At 39.6% G+C, this 21,392-nt stretch overlaps 1 protein-coding gene across 3 annotated transcripts in view; it reads left to right on the top strand.

The window, feature by feature from the left end:
• Ttn (titin) overlaps positions 1 to 21,392 on the top strand; it is a 266,701-nt gene that overhangs the window by 113,182 nt on the left and 132,127 nt on the right. The window contains exons 123-152 of one of the 3 annotated variants that reach the window (XM_050120983.1): positions 187 to 312; positions 2,142 to 2,222; positions 2,406 to 2,483; positions 2,703 to 2,783; positions 2,945 to 3,028; positions 3,337 to 3,420; positions 3,703 to 3,786; positions 4,453 to 4,533; positions 4,821 to 5,039; positions 6,109 to 6,183; positions 6,401 to 6,475; positions 6,693 to 6,785; positions 7,386 to 7,463; positions 7,659 to 7,780; positions 7,874 to 7,916; positions 8,069 to 8,152; positions 8,319 to 8,396; positions 8,889 to 8,972; positions 9,238 to 9,321; positions 9,525 to 9,608; positions 9,806 to 10,072; positions 11,613 to 11,687; positions 12,396 to 12,470; positions 13,137 to 13,268; positions 13,806 to 13,883; positions 14,796 to 14,864; positions 15,046 to 15,129; positions 15,267 to 15,566; positions 16,696 to 16,776; positions 17,496 to 17,573. The exons of 1 other annotated variant lie outside the window; for it this stretch is intronic. In XM_050120983.1, coding sequence (XP_049976940.1) covers positions 187 to 312; positions 2,142 to 2,222; positions 2,406 to 2,483; positions 2,703 to 2,783; positions 2,945 to 3,028; positions 3,337 to 3,420; positions 3,703 to 3,786; positions 4,453 to 4,533; positions 4,821 to 5,039; positions 6,109 to 6,183; positions 6,401 to 6,475; positions 6,693 to 6,785; positions 7,386 to 7,463; positions 7,659 to 7,780; positions 7,874 to 7,916; positions 8,069 to 8,152; positions 8,319 to 8,396; positions 8,889 to 8,972; positions 9,238 to 9,321; positions 9,525 to 9,608; positions 9,806 to 10,072; positions 11,613 to 11,687; positions 12,396 to 12,470; positions 13,137 to 13,268; positions 13,806 to 13,883; positions 14,796 to 14,864; positions 15,046 to 15,129; positions 15,267 to 15,566; positions 16,696 to 16,776; positions 17,496 to 17,573 — 3,057 coding nt within the window. Of the gene's footprint in view, positions 1 to 186; positions 313 to 2,141; positions 2,223 to 2,405; positions 2,484 to 2,702; positions 2,784 to 2,944; positions 3,029 to 3,336; positions 3,421 to 3,702; positions 3,787 to 4,452; positions 4,534 to 4,820; positions 5,040 to 6,108; positions 6,184 to 6,400; positions 6,476 to 6,692; positions 6,786 to 7,385; positions 7,464 to 7,552; positions 7,917 to 8,068; positions 8,153 to 8,318; positions 8,397 to 8,888; positions 8,973 to 9,237; positions 9,322 to 9,524; positions 9,609 to 9,805; positions 10,073 to 11,612; positions 11,688 to 12,395; positions 12,471 to 13,136; positions 13,269 to 13,805; positions 13,884 to 14,795; positions 14,865 to 15,009; positions 15,130 to 15,266; positions 15,567 to 16,695; positions 16,777 to 17,495; positions 17,574 to 21,392 lie in introns of all 3 variants that reach the window. One more of the 3 variants, XM_050120974.1, reaches the window with a different exon arrangement.

The following is a 21,392-nucleotide window of genomic DNA, read 5'->3' on the forward strand; positions in this document are numbered from 1 at the left end:
TGGACACTCTGGGGGATAATTTACGCATCTCTCTCAGTCTTGGGCTTCATTCTCCTCTTGTCTTACATCTCTTTCCCTCTTATAGTTAGAAAGTCCCATGTCCTGAGCAGATAGGAGAATCTTCATCCATCTTCAGTGAACACGTGGCCACTGGACGTGTCCCAGCACACTGAGTTTTAAATCAAGCCTTATCTTTTAACCTATCTACAGAGGAGGAGTGGTCCTACTCTGAAAAAGAGGAACGCGTGTCTGTTTCGGTGTATAGGGAAGAGGAAAGAGATGAGGAGGAAGCAGAGATCACCGAATACGAAGGTAAAGGACAGAGGTCCATGAGGGATGATAAAAGCTGTCCCTCAGGCGAGACACAGAGTCATCTATGGGCTTAGTACATGTTCCTCTTAAATCAAAATACAAGATTCAGGGGCATCCATTACACAAGAGTAAACACCCCATGACGTTCTTTTCCAGCTCATCTTGGGCTATTCGGGGGAAATGGCTCTGTAGCTCCGGATAATTAAAGGGGGCAGGGCACCCTCATGTGGCTTCTGCCTTTCATGAGGCAGGACTTGGCTTCAGTGTGCTAGGCAGATAGAGGGACGTCACCTTGGTTGTCTGATAAGTCAGTGTTTTTCAAACTGTATGTTCCGCAACACACAAACAGGAATGTCATCCTGTACACGTGTGTATATATATATGCACTCACATGCCAACCGGATATGAAAGTCCTGTTAAATATTATTCTTACAAGGAGCAACTTTCTTTAATGTTTTCTATTTTGCTTTAGTCTCTTCCTATAAAAGTACAAGAGATGGTCCACTCCATGGACTGTCCGGTTCCTAACCCACTCTTTAAAAAGATACAAATATATATAGATATATGTATATATATATATATATATATATATATGATACATTGCCTTCCGGAAGTCAAAGACATATTTTTCCAAAACAATGAATAGAAGGAGCTTTTCCTCAAACCCACGTATAGAAAAAGCCATCATGTAATATCTGTCATTAGGCAGACCTCTCAAGATGTCCCAGAAGCTAAAACGACAACTCTCATGCTTTTAAAGATTGAAACAATAGACTTTATCATGTTATAATTCCCATTTGGTGAAATAAAGCACTATATGTTTCCTATTAAAATCTCACACTCTAGCTAGCACTGTATATCCAAAGGAGTACTTCTAAGTAGGGACAAGAAAATGGTTTAAAAGAAAATGGTGCATTCATTACCAACTCGACTTCCTCCCTAATGTTAAGTAGATTATCAGCACCTTGTCTGTTCTCCATCACATCTCTGGCTAATAAAAGGTGATTCTTCATACCCCGTTTCTCCACCTGGAAGAAAACTCTTGTGGACAAGCCATGACTCGCAAACAAACCTACCCATTTGGGTGTGTTTCCTACAATAGACCGCAGGAGTTGGCGTGGGTTTAAAGATCCATCCTCCCTAGAAGTGTTCAGGAAACCCAGCAAAGCATGCACATGGAACATTCTCATCTCCCAGCCCTGTGACGATTTCAGTTCTTGAGGCAGGATGCTGCATAAGCTTCCCGTAGTGTTCCAAACTCCAGGGAAGGGAGAGCAAGATGCTCATTGACTCTTGGGTCCGCAGTAAGCTGGAAAGATGGGTGGGCTTTTAGGTTTCTATTTTAGGAGGCTCCTCGTGTGTTTTTAATTAGCCCTGTTTGTCCTTTAATAAACTTTACACACACAAGCTCAAACAGCACATGAAATCTCTTGTCTCTTCTACCATAGCTACCCCATAAAACTGGGGAGTGAACTATCTGCTATGTGTCTGTCCTTCTGCCTTCAAATCTAGAGTGTTAGGTTTTTGTTGTTGTTGTTTTAAACATAGCTTCAGATCCTTATGCTCCTGTTGGATTGGTCACTGGGACATATTTTTCTTTTTGTCATGTTCATGACCTGTGTTTCCTGTGAATTCTGTCCTTACTGTCCTTATGATAGGCAGTAAATTAGTGAAGCCCATGCTCTTTATTAAGGCATATGCTCGGATTCAAATATTCTTTGGATATTTTAAATGGAAACAATCAAGGATTTAGCAAATGCTAAAGTTACAGCTAAAATTAAACATGAAATCTCTACAACTTTTCTTCTCTGAAATTAATGTCCTTAAAGTGATGGAGGAGCCCGAGGACTATGTGGTGGAAGAGAAACTGCACTTTATCTCCAAGAGAGTGGAAGTCGAGCCAGTCAAAGGTAGACCAACTCTTCATCTTCCCTCTACGTTGGTTTGTTCTATCCTTTATGGTCTCTTATATCTAATTTATCATCCGTATTAGAAATATTAGTAAATAGCATGACTAATAAAAAAAGTCTCTTATGTGTTTATCGAAAAAAATCAGTGCGTTTTCTACAAGTATATTTTATAATCTTTTCAAGTGCCCGAGAAGCAGGAAAAGAAAATTATACCAAAACCAAAAGTTCCGGCTAAAATTGAGGAGCCTCCAGCACCTAAAGGTACATTTCCTCTCACAGAAGTGCAGTATTGTCTGTCTTGACATCTATAATGGCGCCTCTGTGTATCGCTAAGGTTTTGTCAGAATTTGTCCACACTTTGCTAGTGTAGTTATTAATGTTGGTGTGTGTGTGTGATCTTTACAAAAAGGGAGTTATGTATCTTCCCCATAATGAAACTTCCTAACAGAATTCAAACTGATCTTCTTAATCTTTCCCAAGTTCCCGAGCCACCAAAGAAAATTGTACCAGAGAAGAAAGTTCCCGCCCCAGCTCCTAAAGAGAAGGTGCCACCAGCCAAAGGTATATTGGGAAACATTTTGCTCTTAAGTAATACTTCACTCCCTATCTTGATGTTAAATTGGCATGTTCGTCAACTCTTGATCACACTGGCAAGAGATTGTGTGTGTGTGTTTCGGGGCTTTTGGCACCATGTTTGACTCCATTGCCCAATGTTTTCAAAGCCCCTGAAGAACCAAAGAAACCAGTTCCAGAAAGGAAAGTTCCTGCAGAAGTGGTTGAGATAGAAGAACCTCCCCCAACCAAAGGTAAATGGCATCCCTAAAAGGAGAAAGAAAAAACCAAGAGCACTATCTTCTTTCTTCCTCTGGCTACCATCCATTGGGCCATAATTTTTCTGTGTAGATTGTTAGTGTCCGTCTGTGATGGTTGTGGTGTTGTGGTTGTGATGTTTTGTTGAGTGTGCCTTAAAAATTCTTCTATTCTAAAATCACAGTACTTTCTGGCAAGTAGATAGATATGTGTGTATGAATATATGTATGTATGTATGTTATATATGTATGTACGTATTCTACTCTAAACGTTACAGTGTGCTAATGCTAAAATTATCTCCAAGTGACAGAGAGGCACATGAAAATTACTCAAGAAGAGAAAGTTCTTGTGGCTGTGACTAAAAAAGAGGAGCCTCCCAGAGCGAGAGGTACCGCAGTCTTTCCATGTCAGCATGACAGATGCTTCGGTGGCTCCCATAGGTCAACACTGCCTTGTCTTACTCTCTTTATAAGTACACTGACTATGAGGCACAGAGGGAAGGGTGGTCTCTGACTATGGGGCACAGAGGGAAGGGTGGTCTCTGTCTTCCTTTAAAATGTTGTGGAATGTCTGGAGTTCAGGGAGTGTTGAGTCTTCTGTGTCTGAGTGGTTCGTACTCTGTGTTCTGAATGAAGCGAACAGTTCTTTAAAATGAAATCTGTCTTTAAAGTGCCAGAGGAACCTAAGAAAGTTGTCCCTGAAGAAAAGTTCCCCAAACTCAAACCCAGAAGAGAGGCGGAGCCACCAGCTAAAGGTATAATGACTCTTTAGTGGGATAGAAATAAGCTTTAGGTGTTGAAATGGGTGGAGTAGAACCCGAATAGTCGGGGAACCTGGTTTAAATGGATCTCCAAGGTGAAATAAGCTAGCCGTTCCACATCACTGAACAACTAGACATCCTGATTCTAGAAAGTTGCTTTTCTCTACCCTGCCCCCAAATACGCAGAGTTTACATCAAAAGGTGTTTGTCATCATGTGTCTGTCTGGTCCATATATTAAACTTGTCTGTCTGGATGTCTGCTTCATGTGGTAATCCTTGGCTAATTATTTTTCATTGACTCAATATTCTTTTCTGTCCCTGAGGAGCCTTGGGGGCAGGGAATAGAACTAAGGTGAGGATATTGTCTGTGAAATTCAAGTTTCTTTAAGGTCATACCTAGTTTTGTGGTCATTGTTGCCGCTCGTCTCTCTTACGTTCTTACAAAGCCCTGAGCATCTTTGAAGCACAGTGACTTCTTCATAGGTATATGGAACAATGTTGACTTTCAGGCCCACTAAATTTTTTTTTGCTTGCAATTTTAGTGAAAGTTGATAGGTGTATCATGTTTGATTTTCTTCTTCGATTTTTCATGCAAGAATTCTCTTAACACAATTATTTCTAGACTCTTGTGATTTACTTTTAATAATTATTCTTTTAAAGTGACTGAAGTCAGAAAAAGAGCTGTTAAAGAAGAAAAGGTGTCCATCGAAGTTCCAAAGAGAGAGCCCCGACCCACTAAAGGTACATTGCGCTTTGATTCACTAGAAAGCATAGAGCTGTGTGTCTCTTTGTCTGCTAGATGCCAATGTATCCCCTCTACTTTCCTTGCTTACTGCTGACTGGAGCCAAAGACATGAACATTTGACATCACAATTAGTCATTGTGCCTATCATGATACTTCTTCCAACAAATATAACCAAGGTCACCCATAGCCAGTGTGGGAGACAGTCGTAAAGGAATGAAATCAAAATACGTTGCCACTAAATGGGCCTCAAATAAAATGCTGCCTGCTGTCACTATTATTCCAGAAGTGACTGTAACAGAAGAGAAGAAATGGTCTTATGCCCGAGAAGAAGAAACTGTTTCAGAATACCGGGAAGTGGAGTACGATGATTACGAAGGCTATGAGGAGTACATGGAGTTTGAGGAGTATGAACCCACAGAAGAGTATGACCAGTACGAAGAATACGCAGAGCGTGAACTCGAACATTACGAGGAGTATAAGGAGCATGAACAATATGTCACAGGTATGACCGAACTTTAGCCCTGGTTAAATGTGCATAGAACCTGTTAGGATGAAGGTCGAGGTAGAAGAACTTTGTTCCATTGAGTAAATTCAACATTTTAAACCACTTCAGGAGGGGAAATAGCTCTATAAATCTTAAGGTTATTGTTAGGTTTCACTACCCACAGGGCTTCCAGCATCACAATCTAACACTGACTGCTTTTCTGTTGAGGACAAAGCATTGTTTTTAACCTGATGGAGATAATGTGCGTGCACATATATCTCTGACCCTTGTAAACAGAGACTGTGTTTTCATTTCCTGGACACCCAGACCTGAATAATCACACAAAAACTATATTAATTATCACACTGTTTGGCTAAGGGCTGCGGTGTATTCCTACCTAGCCATTACAACTTAAATTAACTCATTTCTATTATTTTATATTTTACCACAAGGCTTGTGGTTTGTTACATCTTGCTTCCTGAGCGGTTACATAGCGTCAACTTGACTCTGCCTTCTTTCTCCCTGCATTCAGTTTAGTTTTCCCACCTAGCTATATTCTGCTCTGCCATAGGTCAAAGGCGCTTCTTTATTAACCAATGGTAATAAAACATATTCATAGCATACAGAGGAGACTCCTACATCAGACTCTAGACCACTTTCTTTATTCTAAAATAAATAATAACTCCATATGAATAAATTCTGACTAGAAATTTGAAATGAGCCCATATCCTTCTTCAGGTTTTTTTCTTTGTGTCTTTGAGACGATTCTGCATATTTTCACTGGTGGCATTAAACACCAGTGTCTCAGACAGAAAATGTTGATCACAAGTTGACTATCTGAAATGAAATGGGAATTTTGAGGCATTCTCATGGCCTAATTGAAGGGAGTGCCAGTGAGGAAAGGGAACGTTATCTTGGCTTAAGGCTCTCACAGCCTAGTGAAGTTGGAACCCGAATTCTTATTCTAGAGATTGTGGTTGCACTGTGAACATAAAGGTCAATTATTTCAATGAACTGATTCCGTTTAAGGATTGGTTTTGAAATCTACCCTACCATCTAACACTAAATACTTTGTATGCTTTTAAAGAACCCAAGAAGCCTATTCCAGCAAAACCTGCCCAGGAACCAGTGCCTGCCAAACCCAAGGCCCCACCACCAAAAGGTAGAGTGAGAACATTGTCAGTTATGAAACCTCTTGCTTTCTTCGTCTCTGCACTGTGGATATGTACGGAAGTAGATGTGTATAACTGTGTGGTGGGCAGGGGTGGGGGACGGACACACGGGACTGTTGTGTTGTGTGTTCTATTTCTTAACATTTTATTCTCACTCTCAAACATGAGTTTGGGTTTGTAAATCTCTTACTATTGGTCCTTTTAAAGTGCTGAAGAAAGCTGTTCCTGAAGAAAAAGCACCTGTGCCCATTCAAAAGAAACTCAAACCTGTACCACCCAAAGGTACATGATAGAGCAGTAACTGTCCCAAGCAATATTGTCACCTTCGTGATGCGACTATGCCCACCTAGACTCAGTAGTATCCACCCGTCTTTGTGCTTCCTGAGTGTATTGTCTGGTCCCATGTCTTAGGAGCCAGGTCTTTGGGCTTTGTTGATGTTTATTCTATGATATTCGTGAGCTTCTTGGTAATATTCTTCCATAATTAATATCTTTAAAGCTCCCGAAGAACCGAAGAAAGTTGTTGAAGAGAAAATACAAATTTCAATTACCAAACGTGAGAAGCAGCAGGTGACTGAGCCAGCTGCCAAAGGTATACCAACCTCTCCCCAGGATGTAGCCTCTTGCCTGTCTCAGGTTACATGTCTCCAGTGTTACCCCTAAGATTATTTCAAAATACTTCTACAATCTTGTAGATAGTGACTGCTCATTGACAGTGACCGTTTAACATATTCTTAATATAGTTAAATTGATATAATGATATGGTATTATCCACTAAAAATGGTTATTATTTACTCCAAAATCACTTTGAAAAACTTTTTGAAAAGCTCATTCAATATCCAGGTTTTCTTTTTTCGTGTTAAGCAACTTCCTTGCAATCTTAGGAAGCATGCTAACCCAGAAGTAAATTGACCTTCTTAGAATGTCTTTAGTGAATAGAAGCATAGGAGAAAGACCCATCAATTAGGCTCTGTGACTGCAAACTTGCTGGAGTACTTCTATGGGTTTACCTGGCTGTGAGATTCAGAATCCATCCCATAAAAAATAAAACAACAAAGTTTCTCCCAAAGAAAGTTACATATTCTACTTATAGACATCTATAAAATCATTCTCTTTAAAGTAAAAAGAAAGCTAGAAATGGTTAAACGACCTATTTCTGACTCTAAAACTCCCTTGTACTTAATATTTCAAGTGCCCATGAAGCCCAAGAAAGTTGTCCCAGAGGCAAAAGTACCTGCCCCTAAAAAGGAAGTGGCGGCAGCTGTTAGAGGTACCTCCTATTACTTGTTCTAGTGTGTTGTTCATCTTTGCTGTTGAATTCATGTTCAGTTCTATGGATGAAGTTGCTCTGTGGGAAAGAGAAAGCCTATCCTTTCTTTTGTTATAAGGGGGTCTGTGCTCTTATGGTGTCTTGATTTTATTGAGCAATTGGAACATATCCAACTTAAAGATAATATCTTTAAAGTGCCAGGGGTGCCTAAAAAACGGGAACCAGAAGAGGTGGTTGCCTACAAAGAGGAAGTGGAAACCCACGAAGAAGAATATATCGTAGAGGAGGAGGAGGAATATGTCCACGAAGAGGAGTATGTCCATGAAGAAGAATACGTCCATGAAGAGGAGTATGTCCGTGAAGAAGAATACGTCCATGAAGAGGAAGAGTACCTGCACGAAGAGGAGGAGCTCACCGTCGAGGAAGAAGTGGTGCCGGTGACACCAGCCAAAGGTAGTCGCTGGCTGCCGTGAAATAGAGAGGAAGCAGCGCATTGGAGCTTGGGTGTTTGGCTTAGTCAGATCCTGGGGGATGTGATGCCTGTGTGTGCCTTTCACATTCTGTGTCTTCCGCACGTTTTTCAAATCTTATTGTTATCTTTAAAGTGCCTGAGGTACCCAAGAAACCTGTCCCAGAAGCGAAAAAACCTGTTCCCGTTCCCAAAAAGAAGGAAGTGCCACCCGCCAAAGGTACACACCACTCACACGTATGCACCTAGATGGCTTCATCTGTCTTCAGCTGGTTACCTCTTTTCTGGCTACCGCGACCCGTGTGTGGCTACTAAAACGTTACATGCGCTTTATGTATGTGCTGTTTTTCATAGTCAGAACTTAACTATCAACACTGTCTTTAAAGTGCCTGAGATTCCCAAGAAGCCAGAGGAAAAGGTTCCTGTGCCTGTTCCTAAAAAGGAGAAGGCTCCGCCTGCCAAAGGTACAGCTCTCCCTGCAGCCGTTTACCTCTGTAGTATAACTTGGTGAGCCATGGCCATCCCTGCCCTGGGGCGATGTTAATAATAATAAACGTTAATAACAACGTCAATAACCAGAACAAGAACCACTCAGCTGGTCCTGGAAGCTTGCTGCCATGTATTCATCTCTGAATGCGGGCCATTGGAGCCTGCTTCTGTTTAACACTCATGCTTTCTTCAGTGGGACATTCATAGTGAAAAATCAGTTCTTCGTATTAAAATGGCCAACACCGACGGCCAAGGCTTTTGTGCTGTCTTTGTCACTGGTCGCGTTTATTTGTTGGGTTTTATTGTGATGCTCCTGCACGTCTAACGTCTTGCTTTGTGGTTTAATTATTAGTTTCTATCTTAAAGTGAAATTGTTGCACATCTGTGATGATTCAGTTGTCTCTAAGTCACTAGAATCGTCCGTGATTGGGAAACTGTGACATTTTCTTTATTTCCTGTCTTTTAAGTTCCGGAAGTGCCCAAGAAGCCTGTACCAGAAGAAAAACCAGCAGCACCCGTTGCCAAAAAGGTGGAAGCGCCACCAGTCAAAGGTATATGAACTTTCAGGGGCATACAATTTTAGATTTGTGTGAAAAGAAAATATGTAATCAGTTCAATACTATGTTCTTTAGGTGATGTTAAATGCCTCTTTAGTATTATCTCTTTACAAAAACAGATTTTTTTGTTTTTAAAATGAAATGCTGCTTACAGTTTTTTAACTATGAATTTATTGCCGTATCTTCATCTTTTCTGGACTATGCTTGAGCTCTGTGTTTTTGTATTGTGTAAAACTTTGCCTAAATCATTTCTTTAAAGTGCCAGAAGTGCCCAAGAAGCCTGTGCCTGAGAAGAAGGTGCCGGTGCCTGCTCCTAAGAAAGCAGAGGCTCCACCTGCAAAAGGTATTGTTTCATCATTTCTGTACCCAGGGAGAAATCTCACGTTAGCATCCATTCATAAGAAAATGTCTCTGTACTAACTCTGTCTGTGAACGTGTTTTTCTAAAAAATAAAATGTCTTCCATATGATGTGAGCCTTTATCATGTCTATGGCTGTAAAACACTGTGAAAAGACACATTCTTAAAGAAAAATGATATCCTTAAAGTGCCAGAAGTGCCCAAGAAGCTCATCCCAGAAGAAAAGAAACCAGCACCTGTTCTGAAAAAAATGGAAGCTCCACCCCCCAAAGGTACATTAATCTTGGGCAGCACCAGGGCACAAACGGAATGTAGTGGGTGTTGTTCTGTCTCACTAGTTGTGCTTGCTTGACACTGTGTACGCTGGTGATAATTGTGATCAAAGAATATTGGCTTTTCATGCTGTCTTGCTGCCGTGAATATTTTACGTAAACATGGAATTTGTACGATTGAATAAATATCTTTAAAGTGCCAAAGAAGCGGGAAGTGGTCTCAGTTCCTGTGGCTCTGCCTCGGGAAGAAGAAGAAGAAGAGGCTCCATTTGAGGAAGAGATTGCTCCTGAAGAGGAAATCCCTCTTGAGGAAGAGGAAGTTCTGCCCGAGGAAGAGGAAGTTCCACCTGAAGAAGAGGAAGTTCCACCAGAGGAAGAGGAAATTCCACCTGAGGAAGAAGTTCTACCTGAGGAAGAGGAAGCCCTTCCAGAAATAACCCCTAAGGTGCCAAGACCTGCACCAGGTACAGCAGTTCTTGGGATCAAGACCTCTTTATGTAGGCTCTGCCTTCCCTCTTGTTAAAACCATCTGTCTTGTCTATGAGTCTTTGCTGAGTTGTCATCAAATCCTTAGAAAACTTCCTAGACACATCTTTCATCCTACCTACGTCAACTGGCTTTCTATGTCTGTCATGTCTGTCCCTTGTCAATTATCTGCATGTCTTAATTGTAGTCGATGTTTGTTTGTGGTCCTGTCCTCAGATGTCTTTTGTTATAGATCCTATATTGTTATGTGGTTCTTATTGTCTTTAAATGAAATGTTTTTAAGTGCCAAAGAAAACTGTACCTGAGAAGAAAGTCCCCGTGCCTGTTCCTAAGAAAGTGGAGCCTCCTCCACCTCCCAAAGGTATACCCTGCCCCAGAATGATCCCATAGCCTGTACCATAGCCTTATCAGATGGGTACACCCTGCCCCAGAGTGATCACCCAGCCCGCACCATAACTTTATCATATGGGTACACCCCTACCCCCAGTGATCACACAGCCCATACCATAGGTTTATCAGATGGGTTTCAGAAAGACATCACACATAAAATGGACAGCCAAATTTTACTTTTAAAACTGACCAGGACACTGGTAGCCATTTATTTCTATTAGATGTTTTTCACACAATATTTTTTGCATGAAATGTTAATGGCAGTATTATCATAAAACTACTACAAAATGTCTACTTCACTTGCTATAATTTTATTAAGCCATACAATGTATCATATAGATCTTTTGAACATCTAAATAATCTTTAGGAAAAATTTTCTGAAAAATACATAAATTCATGCTGATAAATTTCATCTTTCATTCATTTGTGATACCAGGCTAAAAAGAAAATATGATGTACTCATCAGAACATTGGGTAGTTAATAGTTTATGTCAAATACTGAGCAATAGCTTATGCCTTAGAAAACATGTATATATAAATGAAAGCACAAGTCTGGACTTTAACCTTGACTTTGAACTTTGCTGTTCTGCTCTGAAAGAGTCCTTTAGCCAATCTGAGCCTTAGTTTGCTCTTTTAAAAAATAGGGATAGGAACAAATACCAGTGGATTCTAATATTATTGTAAAGATAAAATAAGACAAAGTATATTGTTATATCATTGAATGAGAATTAATATTTAAATTCACAGAGCAGGTCATGGTACAGTACCTAGGAAGTATATTCATACCCTAAAGTGCAATAATATTTCCCCCAAAAGTCATAATGGCATTATACTTAAATAAGTATAATGTTTCTGCCAGGCTGTATGGTCTCATAATATTTTCAGATAATTATTAACTAAGCTCTTTTAAGCTTAAGTCCATGAAATGATAGTGTCTAGGCTCAGGTGGCCAGCCATTTGCTGATCCTTCCCCTTGCAAATTCCAATCATCTCTTGATGGACTGCAGCTCGCATACCATCCCTCTTCTGAGTGAATGCTATATGATGGTCTTCTTGTGTGTGGAGTCTTCTTGTTTTCTTTCTTGCTCTTCAAAAATACATTCTTATTATAAAATGGTGTCTTTAAAGTGCCTGAGATCAAGAAGAAAGTGCCAGAGAAGAAAGTAGTTGTTCCCAAGAAAGAGGAGGCTCCTCCCACCAAAGGTACATCACCTCTAATGTTCTTGCATCCCCAAGCACGTCAGAGACCTTCTTCCCTTCACCCGTCAAGTCAAAACACCCTGGCCAGTATTTGTGAAAGTAGCTTCTGTCATCATTGTGTACACTGTCCTTGTGTTTGTGAGACTGAAATTTCAAAATATCTTTAAAGTTCCTGTGGTGCCCAAGAAACCTGAACCAGAAAAGAAGTTGCCTCCCCCGAGCCTTAAGAAAGCAGTGGCTCCTCCCGCCAAAGGTACATGGCTATCAACTGTGCCCTTGTTGACCTGGAGTGTCATCCACACAGGATGTTCAGCCACGTTTGCATTTCCTAGTCTGTCACTGATGTTGGTCGCTATGCCTCGGTTGTTCCCATGTTGGTGCTCTATTCGTTTTCCACTTTGTGTGAGTGTATTTTTTGCCGTGTTTTTCCTCTGTATGTTATTCCTGAAAATGTCAGGTGTTATATATCCTTAAGGAGCCAGAAGTGATCTTATAATTCTTCCTTTAAAGAAGGGGAGAACCCAGCTACAAAAGATAGTCTCAGGATGTCCCAAGCCTCTTCATTTGCTTCTTAACTGTGATGTGTCAGGGCTTCGTCTTCTGTGTGCTCTGCTGTTTACTCTCTTGGGCTGAAAAAAAAAAAATGGGTCTTTAAGAATCTCCTTTTAGCTCTTGAGATTCAAGTGCCTAAAACAATCAATGTCTTTTAAGTTCCTGAGGTACCTAAGAAGGTGGAAGAAAGGCGGATCATCCCCCCTAAAGAAGAGGAAGTCCCTCCAGCTGAAGGTAGATGGCTTCCTAAGAAAACAGTGTTTCTAAGCATCCTTGTCTTATCATTATCTCATTTGAGGAGGAGATAATAAACATTTCACTCTATAACAATAGACCTTCTAGCTCTGATAGAAAGTGATGCTTGTCTAGAAGGAATTGGGCAGGCTAACTCATTCCAGTTGATTCTCATTCTTGCATGTTTAGCCTATTTGTGACATAGTTCATTGAAAACATTGAAATGAACCCACTAACTTCTTTATTCTTCTCTCACTAGTTTTGTGAAATGTCAGTGTTTTCTCTTTTGTGTGTGGGTACTATGGGGAATGTCTCACCCAGTGCCTTCAGTAGGAGTCATGAACTAAGCTTTTTCCAGAACAATCTCAGATAAACCTGAGTAATTGGCATGGAGAATCTGACTTCTGTTCCTAAATAATGGCTTGACTCTAAACATCTTTCCACCTCACTAAAAAAATAATAATCCCCAACTAAATTCTCCAGAGTCCCCTCTAGCTCCATATTGGAAAGTGCCTAACATGTTTTAAAGACTCAGCAGATTTTATTTCCAGATTAGTGAATGTTCATGAGCATTTAGCAGGCTGAGTGGTTTGTCTAGATGCTTTAATTTTCATCTAACATTCAAAGGCTTTTTAAAAAGTAATTTACAAAATAATCTGTTTCAAGTGTATGAGGAAGCCGAAGAACCCATTCCAGAAGAGATCCCAGAAGAACCACCTAGCGTAGAAGAAGAGGAGGTGGTAGAGGAAGAGGAGGTGGAGGAAGAGGAGGAAGAGGTGGTGGTGGTGCCCCCTAGAGGTACGACCACTTTCATGAGTTGGACATCCCAAACCCTTATGGCTTCAAATCTCAGAGCTGTCAATGTAATAATCATCCGCCATAAGCTTTTCTTGTATCATACCAATGAGGCCTGAAGAGTTCTCAGTCCCCATAGCTGAAGCTCTGTGACCCTGCCATTTCCCTAACTTTTTTTTCTTTGCCGGCAATCTGACTATAAATGAGGAAAAATTGTTCTGATATTACACTTTAATCATTCCTCCTAGATTACAATCCTCAATTTTCCTTTCAGCTCAAATGCTAGAGAACAATCTATTTGTGTGGTGAAATCACTCACTTCTGAGATTAATTCTTAAATCATCCCTTAAGACTTTGAAATATTTGCATAGTATTTACTCTTGGGGGTTTCTAAAAATCTTGCCCTAGGGGCGGTATTATCTTTTCGGTTTTAATACCTTCCTAAAGCAAATCATTGTCTTGTGTTGTTATGTTTATTGGGTGTTGTTTTGTTCATGGCACGTGATTTTTTTTTCACCATGTCTGTAAATATCTTTTAAGCGCCTGAAGTGGCTAAGAAGGAAGTGCCCGCAGCACCCACTCCTGTCCCTAAGAAAGCGGAAGCACCCCCCACTAAAGGTATAGCAAGCCCCAGGGAATTCTGTCACTTTTCTCACATCAGTGGTCTTCTTTCTAAAGAACTCTTGGTCTTCCTGCATTTCTTCCTTATGTAACTGTTCGAGCAAACTGACTAAAGACAAGTAAAAGGCCACTCATCATTGCCTTGGGTTCCCTATAGTATCACACGGTAAATGATGGCTCCATCTAGTACACTGTGTGGATTATTCTAGAGATCTCTAACTGGAAATTATAATGCCCTATCATGATCTCTCAATATTTAAGAACATAGCAATTAATCGTTTTTACCTTCATTCTATTATGTAACTAAAAATTTCATTATTGTAATATTATTCTCTGTGCATCCTATTTTATACAGAAAAAAATGATCTATTCTGGCACTTGGATAATAATTTTAAAGAGCTTCATGTCCTTTTTACCATGATTTAACCTGGGAATTTGAGGTTCTAAAATTGTCCTTCTTTGTTGCGTCTTTGTTCAGTAATTGTTCCAGAAAACATCTTCAGCAATTATAGTATACAACCACAATGACAGCAGACTTCTCAGCAAATGAAATAGTGCCCAGTAGTTCCTAAAGTCTAGGTCAGGGACCAGATTATCTAGGATTATCTAAGATGATAATCAGGTTGAAAAACATCTTCATCAAATTAAAAATAACAAAATTAGGCCTAGTGTTGGTAACATATGATGTTTTAAAAATAGTAAAGCTTCTTAGTGGGCATATGTTGGCTTCTAGGGATCCAGATAGCACAAGAGAGTGTTTGGGAAATATCCCTATTACCTGTGAAAGGGTTGCCCAACTGCACACATCGACTTCCTAGATGCGTTAATGACATAACTTGATTCTGACGTTTTTATTCATGTGTGTCATTGAGCATTGTCATCTAACTAAGGCACCTAATATCTTTAAAGTGACAAAGAAAATTCCTGAAGAGAAAGTTCCTGCTCCTGTCCAGAAAAAAGAGGCCCCACCAGCCAAAGGTACACTTTCTCCTTTAAACCAAATGCCTTCCGTCATCATTCTTCACTAAGCTGTCTATGGTTTTTGTCCGCCTGTCTTATTTTTGATGTCCAGTATGCAAGCTTACTCTTGGTGGTCTTAAATATTAAAACTCTATCTTTAAAGTTCCCGAAGTACCAAAGAAAGTTCCAGAAAAGAAAGTCCCAGAAAAGAAAGTTCCAGAAAAGAAAATTCCTGAAAAGAAAGTCCCTGTGCCCAAAAAGGAAGCTGTTCCCCCTGCTAAAGGTATTTTTGGGAAATTCTTTGCTCTTCTTGTCCTTTCATGGAAGTCTTCTTTTAGGTATTTTTCTTACACTTTGAATTGACATCTGTTTCATCTTATGATTCAAAAAATCAGTCTCTTAAAGTCGGTGCTCTTTCAGGGAGAGCTGTTTTTGAAGAAAAAATATCAGTTGCCTACCAGCAAGAGGAAATAGTCCAAGAAAGAATAGAGCTAGAACTCGTGGAAGCAAAAGTGGAAGAGGTTTCTGAAGAAGAAGAATTCCACGAGGTCAAGGAATACTTCGAAGAGGAGGAGTTCCATGAGGTGGAGGAATTCATCAGGGTGGAAGAGCGCAGGTTCCAAGAGGAACACAAAGTTGAAGAAGTCCACAGGGTCGTTGAGTTTTTAGAGGCTGAAGAAGTGGAAGTATATGAAAAACCCAAAATTCCGCCTAAAAAAGGTATAGGGGACTCTGTAGATAACACACATTATTATATCTTTCTCTTATCCATTTCATTTTCAAAGTACTTTGCATGTTCAGTTCAGTCCATTAGCCCCACAAACTACTTTAAGCGTGAGTTTAAGCTGTTTAATTCGGAAACTGATAAGGTTTAGAGACTAAACACACAGAGTGGTTAATTTTCACAGACATGAGAATTATGTACGATACTGACATAGCTCCATGATCCATATATCACTATATGAATAGGTGGATTTTTTTTCATAGTCCAGCAAGCATTATATGATTACCACAGGTACACACCAACAGGTATCCCCCATTCAGAGACACACTTCTCGGTTCATTGAATAGCTTATATTCTCATCAAAGCAACCATTGCCTTGTTCACAATTGAGTTACCTGTGCACTAACTAATAATTACTTATTAAAAGCTTTTGCAATTTTATGATTATCTTCATTGGAGAAATAATGAACTAAGTGAAGCATTGGTCATAGTGCCCAAATTCTAGTAAATTCTAAGGACAAAATAAAGTGTCCATACATAGTCTACAGCACCACTCCAGACTGTAAATGGAGACTGCCCTTTTGTTCTCCAGCCACCCAGACCCGAATAATCACACAGAAACTATATTAATTACAACACTGTTTAACCAATGGCTTAGGCATATTCCTAGATAGCTCTTGCATCTTAAATTAACCCATTTCTATTCATCTGTGTATCACCACAAGGCTGTGGTGTACCAGTAAGGTTCATGACATCTCCCTGACTCTGCCTTCTTTCTGCCGGCATCAGTTTAGTTTTCCCGCCTAGCTCTGTTCTGCTCTGCCATAGGCCAAAGCAGCTTCTTTATAACTAATGGTAATAAGACATATTTACATCATACAGAGGGGAATACCACAACACCAGACCATGCCTAAATAAATGTTTGTATAATATAATGGAATATGTATGTTTTATATAGCAATGTATTGTATAAATATTAAAATCACAACTTGATTTAAGCAGGAATAGTATAAATTCAAAAACTACAAACTCTTTTATAAACCCTCATTGTATAATATTAATGTAGGTAGTGATTCATAGTATTTTATGGGTCTATTCTAAACCAAAACACTAATATTTTTGAAGGACCTGAGGTGTCTGAGAAAGTCATCCCTCCAAAAAAACCACCCTTTAAAGTTGTTCCTCGCAAAGAGCCACCAGCTAAAGGTATTTCATGGCTCAGCAATACTGACATAACTGTGTCTGGTTGCTCTTTGGGTGCTTTACAAGTTTGTGCTCCACGTGGTGATTTTCTTCTGTGTTTTGTGTTAGGTGAATGTCAAAATAATTATCTTTAAATAGGTCTGCAAACATAGATACCATTGTTGTTTCCCTAAAACAGCAAAACCCAAACACCTACTGACCAAAGTGTAAACTTGGGCATCCTTCGGTGCTGTTTGATTGTACGTTCACCGATGTGCTTATTGATAGACCTCCATTTCCCTATTCACTATTAAAGTTTTGAGCTGCTAGCTATATCGTAAGTATGTGGCAGTGCCCCTCCTTTATTCATTTTCTTCCTCTTTGCTACAATACATCATTTGAGGTTATATCTTGAAAGTCAATGAGTATGTAAGGAAGTAATCGCTGAAGAGAAAGCTGCAATTATCCTACCAGAACGAGCAGAACTAGCAGCAGATGCCGGTGTGCTGTCGGTTGCTGATGTCAAGTTTTTGTGGATCTAACTTGGGGAGTTCCACGTACTTGTATGGTCATGCTTGTTGTCCAAAGTCGCCTCTGTAAGTGCTGTCTTGTGTGTGCTAAACCATGTCTCTGTTTGATGATGTGACTCTGTCCTGTTTTCATTACATGTCTCTTATATTCTGCCTGCTAAGATATCTTTGAGTGCTTAAAAGTAAAGGGACTTATCCCTGCTGTCTTTAAAGTGCCTGAGGTGACCAAGAAAGTGGTGGCTGAAGAAAAAGTCCGTGTTCCTGAAGAACCCAAGGCTCCACCACCTAAAGGTACCTACCTCTGCTAGTTCCCACCAGCGGTAAATCCCTATGCTTCCCTTTCCACAGAGGAGAGAAAGACCACTCTTCCCCCAGGACCACAAGATGGCTGCGAATGACATAAATTACAATTTATATTTCATCCTACAATCTTCCCTGTTTTGACTCTCCTCTAGGGAAAGACATCAAAAGCCTAAAGGTCTTTCTTATTTTGACTCTCTTTTTATTCAGTAATTAAACAATATTGGTCCCTCAGCTTTTCTTCCCTATGGAATTGACATTGGAATCTCTGCCTCATGGCATGAGAATTAAGTTCTAAGTAACAGCAGAAAGTACTACTGACCCCCAAGAATGAGATGTTTCATATGAATAGCCAGTAAAGCAGTTGGGAGACACAGAGCACACACATGGACTTAACAGTTGCACATTCCACTTGATAGCTCCCTCCCCTTTACTCTTGATATTTTATACTTAATTTTGACAATCTTGAAAATAAGACAAGTAAATATCTTTAAAGCACCCGAAGTACCTAAGAAAATCACTCCTGAAGAAAAGGTCCGCGAAGCCGTTCCGAAAAAGCCTGAAGTTCCGCCACCTAAAGGTACACACGGATGCTAACCCCGGTGTGAAATGACTCTGTGGTTGTGTTTCTATGGTGTAGAGTGAACAAGTGTTCCATCAAATCTTGGTGGTTTAAATTTTTATAGTCTTAATATCCTATATATGTTAGTAATGTGCACACTAATATCTTTAAAGTTCCCGAGGTGCCTGAGAAAATTATTCAAGAAGAAAAATTACCAGTTGTTCTTCCTGAAGACACAGAGATATACAGTGAGTGCAGACACACTGGTGGACGTCCTTTGTCTCATCTGTGTTCTGAATCCACTGTGTCTGTCTACACAGCATTAAAATGCAAATCTACTAACATCCTATAAAAACCATGCATGCTAAAAGTGTTGCCTAAAATCAAGTCGTCTGAATGTCTGTTAGCCTGAGACAAGTTACGTTTCTTCATCAATTTAAAAACTAAGCTCTTCTGTGCTTCTAGCATTAGCCAACCTTAGAAAAGTCATTGTCCTGTGAAATTTCCTAATCTCTTCTGTGTATAAACATCCCTTCATCTTATTTCTCAGACCATGTGGTAACTTACTTTAACTCCAAATAATAATGTCATTGAATTTTGCAAAATCAAAATAGCCCAGTGTCATTATTGTACTCTTCATGGTTACAAGTAGGATTTGGACCAGGATGCTCAAATAGCACAAATTTAGAAGACCACTCAAGCCCTAAGAGATATAGTGAGGCCTTTCTTTCCTAAATAATTTAAATAACAAGAGACCCTAAGCAGTGACTTGTTCTGAGCAGACTCAGTCTTCTGGATGATAAACAGTCAGCCCGGGCTTCCTTTTTATGTTCAGTCTGGGAAACTCCTGATAAATACTCGTCTTACAGTAGTTTGGGATTAATGTATATGATCACTTCCTCCTCCTGGTTCTGTCCTTAAAACTGGTCATTGTTATCAGACAGCGTTCCTATCTAAAGGTTGGAGAAATCAGGTACTCTTTTCAGAAGCTTTTCCCTGTATATTTCCGCCCTTTCATTTCCCTCCAGTATTCTCCCACTCAGCTGTAGCCTTGTCTCTCTTCTTTCTGGCTTCTAATCTCTAAATTATTCTCATATTTCTATTACACTAGGAAGCCATAAATTAAACATGATTTTAGAATGTAAACAAGTATGTACCTAGAAATGCAAAGATGATTCCGCGTGATTCCAGGAGGTTGAATATAGGTAGTGGATCTTCCATATTCAACTCAACATCACCCCTATTGTGAATGCATACATGAATCAAAAACAACACTAATATAATATGGCCAATAGCTTTCCTGAGGTAAAATGAAAAATAATCCGTCTCTGGTAAAATCCTCCATTTTGTTATCAGACTCATGAAGAAATTCTGAGCATCCTTCATCCTAAAGCTGGGAATGAGGCTCATTCTTACTCAACTCATGCTTGTCACTAATTTGTTTGTGTCTATGGACCTCTGTGAATTTGGGTGATGAATGTGTACAGTGTCATGTGTTTCTTAATTAGTGTGTTTGTAACTGTTACCCACACACTGATATCTTTAAAGTTTATGAAGCATCTGAGGAAACGGTCATAGAAGAAGAACTTGTGACCCATCCTGAGAAGGCAAGACTCAAAGTGGCCAAAGGTACCTAGCACCACCAACTCCACCTGAATTTGTCTGGGGCCCTCTTTAGAAACATGTTTTTCTTCCCTGTTCATGACATAACTGTACTCATCTCTTTTAAGCGCCTGCACCCCCTCAAACAGTTGTTACAGAAGAGAAAACATATGTGGCCATTCGTAAAAAGAGAGAAACCGTGTCACGCAAAGGTATATTTCAACTGCTTCAAAACATAGATGGTTATTTTTGGCCTTAAGATACCAGAACTGCATGTTATATAATTCAGTTATTTTTTTTAAATATTCTGATTATAAACCTACTAATATCTTTAAAGAGCCTGACAAAACTCAAGAAGTGTTTCCAGCGCTGAAGTCACACGAGGCTGTTCCTGAAATTCCTGAACCTCCCCCTGCTGAAGGTACAAACTCTTGTCATGAGACTCTAAACAAGAAAATCTTCCATCTTGTGCTTGTCAGATGTCCAGTGTTTTATGTGTGTTGTCTCAACCTCTAAAATACTAATATCTTCAAAGCATCTCTCAAAAATGCCCAAGACCAGGAACTAATCGTGACTTGCTCCAGTGAAGTCAAGACCTACCCATACAGTGCACAAAGATAGACTGTTAGAAAAAAACACAATTTCTAACTGTTGAAGTCTGTTGTATACCTCATTTTCTTTGTGTATCATGCCATTGCTTTTGCCTTTCTCAATTATATTTTCTTAAAAACTAATATCTTTAAAGACCTTGAAGTCATCAAAGATGTCCTTCCAGAGAAACAAGCTCCTGCAGCCAAAAGAAGAAAGCCTCAGCTGCCAGCAGGTACAAGCCGGGAGAAAGTCAAGCTGCTGGTCTCAGCAGTAGCTGTGGCTATCGTGTGAACATACTAACCTCTTCAAAAGCCCAGTGGTTACCTCAAGGATCATGCTTAACCAACTGAATGTGTACAGTCAACCATCTAGAAGGCAACCTTAAACTCCCACACAGGAAAGAATTTAGAGTTTAGCTATAAGAACTGCAGAGAAAACATGGAATGTTTGATGTTCAAATATGCCTAAGATATGTTCTTTATTGGAAAATGGCTATTAATTAATTAATTAGCCAGACTAGCTAAAAAAAATCAACAGGAAAGCTGTATGGCATGTATAACTCTACAACTAGATTGAGCTAGCTTAACGCATGCCCCTCTGAAGCAGGAAACAGTGACATCAGATGACAAAGGTTCTTGATTGGTCATGTACCACATGATAGTAATTGAACCTTTCATGGAGTTAAAAGTCCAGTATGTATCACCATGCATGCTCTAAGTTGTCAGAAATGTTTTTCATATTAAACCCATGCCCAAAATAAGCATAGGAACATAAAACTGACTTCAAGTAAGACTTAAATGTCATAGAAATGACTTTATAGAAAGTCATGACTTAATGTGAAGTTGATTCGCCTGTGACATCATCTTAGAGCCATGGCTGAGTAATTCTAGTTCATACTGGTATTCTCTCCTGAATACTTGCTTGCCCCTCCCATGACTTGTATTTCCACTTTAATACTTTAATGTATGTTTTTCCACTTTAAATATTTCTAGATAAGTCAAAATTCAGGAAGTTTAAAAGGCTTTCAGGATCACAACCTCTTCGAGATATATATA

This window comes from Alexandromys fortis, unplaced genomic scaffold (genome assembly GCF_014885135.2).
Source record: "Alexandromys fortis isolate MF-2015 unplaced genomic scaffold, M_Fortis_MF-2015_v1.1 scaffold_8_1_9099942, whole genome shotgun sequence".
In the NCBI taxonomy this organism is placed as follows: Eukaryota; Metazoa; Chordata; class Mammalia; order Rodentia; family Cricetidae; genus Alexandromys; species Alexandromys fortis.